The sequence below is a fragment of the Bubalus kerabau genome, chromosome 10 (assembly GCF_029407905.1).
Source record: "Bubalus kerabau isolate K-KA32 ecotype Philippines breed swamp buffalo chromosome 10, PCC_UOA_SB_1v2, whole genome shotgun sequence".
Classification (NCBI taxonomy): Eukaryota; Metazoa; Chordata; class Mammalia; order Artiodactyla; family Bovidae; genus Bubalus; species Bubalus kerabau.
In genome coordinates, this window is record NC_073633.1 from 31,757,510 (window position 1) to 31,761,873 (window position 4,364).

A 4,364-nucleotide genomic window follows, 5' to 3' on the forward strand; every position below is an offset into this window, starting at 1 on the left:
TCAATGTGATAAGACACATTAACAAAAGGAAGGATAAAAGTCACATGATCATCTCAAAAGACACATAAAAACATTGACAAAATTCAGCATCCATTCATGATAAAAACTCTCATCAAAGTGGCTATATATCTCAACATAATAAAGGCCATTTATGGCAAACCCACAGCTATATAATATCCAATGGTGAAAAGCTGAGCCTTCTTGCTAAATTCAGGAAAAGACAAGAATCCCCTCTTTCATCACTTCTGCTTAATAATATTGGAAGTCCTAGCTACAGTAAAAAGACAAGAAAAAGAAATAAAACAATATTGTAAAGTAATTAGCTTCCAATTAAAAATAAATAAATAAATTAATTAAAAAAAGAAAAGAAGTAAAACATCCAAATTGGAAAGGAAGATATAAAAATGTAACTATTTGTAGATGACATGATACTCCATAAAGAACCCTAAAGACTCTACCCCAAAACTTACAGCTGTAAATGATTTCAGTAAGATTTCAGGATATAATACACAGGAATCTATTGAATTTCTATATACTAAAAATGAACTATCAGGAAGAGAAAGTACAAAACAGTCCCATTTAAAATTGCATCAACACTCCCCCAAAACACTAGGAATATATTTAATCAAGGAGATAAAAGGCCTATACTCTGAAAACTGTAAAACATAAGTGAAGGAAACTGAAGATAATACAAATAAATGGAAAGATATCCCATGCTCTTGGACTGGAAGAATTGATACTGTTAAAATGGCCATACTACCCAAAGCAATCTACAGATTTAATGCAGCTCCTATCAAAATACTCATTACATTCTTTCATAGAAGTAAAACAAATAATTATAAAATTCATATCATGCCACAAAAGACCTTGAATTGCCAAAGCAATCTTGAGAGAAAATAACAAACCTGGAGGTATAACCCTCCCAGACTTCAGTCTATACTATAAAGCTACAGCAATCAAAATGGCATATTATTGGCAGCATAAAAATAGACACATAGATTAACAGAACAGACCAGAAAGCCCAAAAATAAACCTGCACACAGACTGTCAATTAACCTATGACAAAGGAAGCAAGAACAAGTGGTGCTGGGAAAACTGGACAGCCACCTATAAAAGCAGGAGATTGGAACATTCTCTCATACAATATGCAAAAATAAACTAAAAATGGTTAAAATCTAAAAGTAAGAATGGAAACCATAAAACTCAAGGAAAAGAACAAGGCAGAATGCTGATGTAAATAGTATCAGTATTTTCCTGGATCAATCTTTTAAGGCAGAAGAAATAAAAGCAAAATAAATAAACGGGGGTGAGGGGGATGGGGGAATGGTACCCTGAGGACAGGAAAGAAATATTGCTAACCTGGGTCACTCCAAAGGCCAGTACAATGCCAGAATAGTTTTTCATATTCTTTTTTTTTTCTATGCATTTTTTTGTTGTTGGTTTAGTCATTAAGTCACGTCTGACTCTTGTGACACCATGGACTGTAGTCTGCCAGACTTCTCTGTCCATGGGATTCTCTAGGCAAGAATACTGGAGTGGATTCCCATCTCCTTCTCCAGGGGATCTTCCTGACCCAGGAATCAAACCCAGGTCTCCTGCATTGCACCAGATTCTTTACTGACTGAGCTATGAGGGAAGCCCCTTTTCTATGCATAATCTCTTCAAAAAAGCATGTACAAATCATTCAAAAGAGATTGCCCTATCTTGGATATAAACATTTTTTTTTTTTGGCAAAGCAGTGATTATTATATTTGGGTTATAACATGTCTTATTAAAGGTATAACCCTCCCAGACTTCAGTATATACTACCAAGCTACAGTAATCAAAGCAGCATATTATTGGCAGAAGAATAGATACATAGATTAATGGAACAAAATAGAAGGCCCAGAAATAAACCCACACACCTTGGTCAATTAACCTATGACAAAGGAGGCAAGAATATACAGTGGATAAAAAAACTGGTTGTTCAACAAGTGGTGCTGGTAAAACTGGACAGCCACCTATAAAAGAGTGATTCAGTTTGACTGATTTGCACTAAAGTGGCTTTTGAAAAGAAAAGGGATGTGTGTGTGTGTGTGTGGTCTCACTCTGTGTTATCACAGAATTTTGTTGTTGTTGTTATTTAGACACTAAGTCATGTCCAACTCTTGTGACTCCATGGACTGTAACCATGTTCCTTTGTCCATGGGATTTTCCAGGCAAAAATGGAGTGGGTTGCCATTTCCTTCTCCAGGGGATCTTCTGAACCCAGAGACTGAACCTGTGTCTCCTGCATTGGCAGGTGAATTCTTTACCACTGAGCCACCTGGGAAGCCCATTAAAGAGTTTAGAAATTCCTAAATTTGAGGGTTCTTAACCCTCTCTGTATATTACAGTATCCCAGAGGACTTTTCAAAATACCTGTGTCTTGGTCCTAATACCCCTATTTCAGAGTCAGTTAGTTGAGAACCACTGCTCGGTTGGAGGTAGATGTCAATAGAAAGTGTTACATGTGGTTGTGATTATTGTGAGCCTTTTCAGAGATCAATGATTTTCCAACTTTAATTTGCATAGTCCCAGTTTTAGGATCGAGAAGGCGGTGGCACCCCACTCCAGTACTGTTGCCTGGAAAATCCCATGGATGGAGGGGCGTGGTAGGCTGCAGTCCATGGGGTCGCGAAGAGTCGGACATGACTGAGTGACTTCACTTTCACTTTTCACGTTCATGCATTGGAGAAGGAAATGGCAGCCCACTCCAGTGTTCTTGCCTGGAGAATCTCAGGGACGGGGGAACCTGGTGGGCTGCCATTTATGGGGTCACGCAGAGTTGGACACGACTGAAGCAACTTAGCAGTAGCAGTGGCAGCAGTTTTAGGAACCTCCTACAACTTTCTTCAAAGCATCTTTCATTTCTTTATTCCGGAGGCTATAGATCATGGGGTTGAAAAAGGGGGTCAAAACTGAGTAGAACAAAGTTGTGAACTTCTGCATGCCCTCTGCTTGTCCTGACCCTGGACTCACATATGTCATCATGACAGAACCATAGAATAGAAACACAACAACCAGATGTGAGGAGCAGGTGGAGAAGGCCTTCTTCCGGCCAGCCACTGAAGGCACCTGCATTACAACCCTCAGCACCAGGGTGTAGGATCCAGCAATGTAGAAAAAGGTGGCAAAGATAAGGAGGGAGCTCATGGTACCACATATGAGAACAGTCCCTGGGACTGGGACACATGCTGAAGCCAGGGCCAACAGAGGACCCACGTCACACAGAAAGTCATCAATCACATTTGGGCCACAAAACGGTAGCTGAGTAACGAGTACCACTGGGATCAGAAACCAGAGGAAACCGTACACCCAGCAAAAGATGACCAGGCTGCTGCAGAACTTAGTAGTCATGACGGTGGGGTAGTGCAGAGGGCGGCAGATTGCCAGGAAACGGTCATAGGCCATGATGGAGAGAAATAAGCATTCCGTTGTGCCCAGTGAGAAGAAGAAGTACAACTGGAGGAGACACCGAGCAAAGGAGATGGTTTTGGTTTGGGAGAAGAAGTTGGCCAGCATATTGGGCACATCAGAGTTGACATAGCAGATCTCCAGGAAGGAGAAGTTGGCCAGAAGAAAGTACATTGGGGTGTGGAGCCGGCGGTCCCAACGCACTGCACACATGATGGCCATATTTCCAAGGAGGGTCAGGATGTAAGTTATAAAGAATATGGAAAAGAGGAAGATCTCTATTTCCCAGCGGCAAGGGAAGCCCAAGAGGATGAACTCACTCACAACGTGGGAAATATTTCTGACCTTTGACATCATCATTTCTGTCCATTCTGTGAGGATTGGAGCAGAAATTACATTTACAAAGAGAACTATGTCTCCTGATTCCTCCTCAGGAGATGAGCACGTTTTCCTGAGGGTAAGGGAGAGGACTAGACCAATAGTTTCTATTTTTGATTGGATAGTCCAACAATACAGTTGTTGAGTGTACTCTTCTATATATGACTATTTGCTTTTAAACTATCAACAAACCACTGTCAATAAATATAGTAAATATTGGTAAAGATTTTGAAAAAAAGTTTTCTTAGAATTAAAGTAAAAGTAGAATTTCAGATATTTCCTTTCTGCATCTCTCATTGGGTTGCTTGATGCACTGAACTTTAGAGAACATTGATCTAGACAGTACAGATGGGTGTCTGCATGTGTGCTAAGTTGCTTCAGTCGTGTCTGACTCCTTGCGACCCCATGGACTGCAGCCCACCAGGCTCCCCTGTCCATGGGATTCTCCAGGCAAGAACGCTGGAGTGGGTCGCCATTTTCTTCTCCAGATGGGTGTCTGGCTAACGCTAAATTAATGTATAAACTTTGACATGGGCAATTTAATTGTAAAA

At 40.5% G+C, this 4,364-nt stretch overlaps 1 protein-coding gene across 1 annotated transcript; it reads right to left on the reverse strand.

Annotated features, from left to right (window-relative positions):
- Window positions 1-517: 517 nt before the first annotated feature.
- LOC129621143 (olfactory receptor 11H6-like) lies at window positions 518-3,789 on the reverse strand. The gene is made up of 2 exons (XM_055537220.1): window positions 2,869-3,789; window positions 518-535 (listed from the first exon to the last, which is right to left on the reverse strand). The coding sequence occupies exons 1-2, from the start codon at window positions 3,787-3,789 to the stop codon at window positions 518-520; spliced, it is 939 nt and encodes a 312-aa protein (XP_055393195.1).
- Window positions 3,790-4,364: the final 575 nt, after the last annotated feature.

Excerpts from the sequence above, each read along its gene's own strand:
- LOC129621143 (XM_055537220.1), bottom strand. The coding sequence starts at position 3,789 with ATGTCAAAGGTCAGAAATATTTCCCACGTTGTGAGTGAGTTCATCCTC.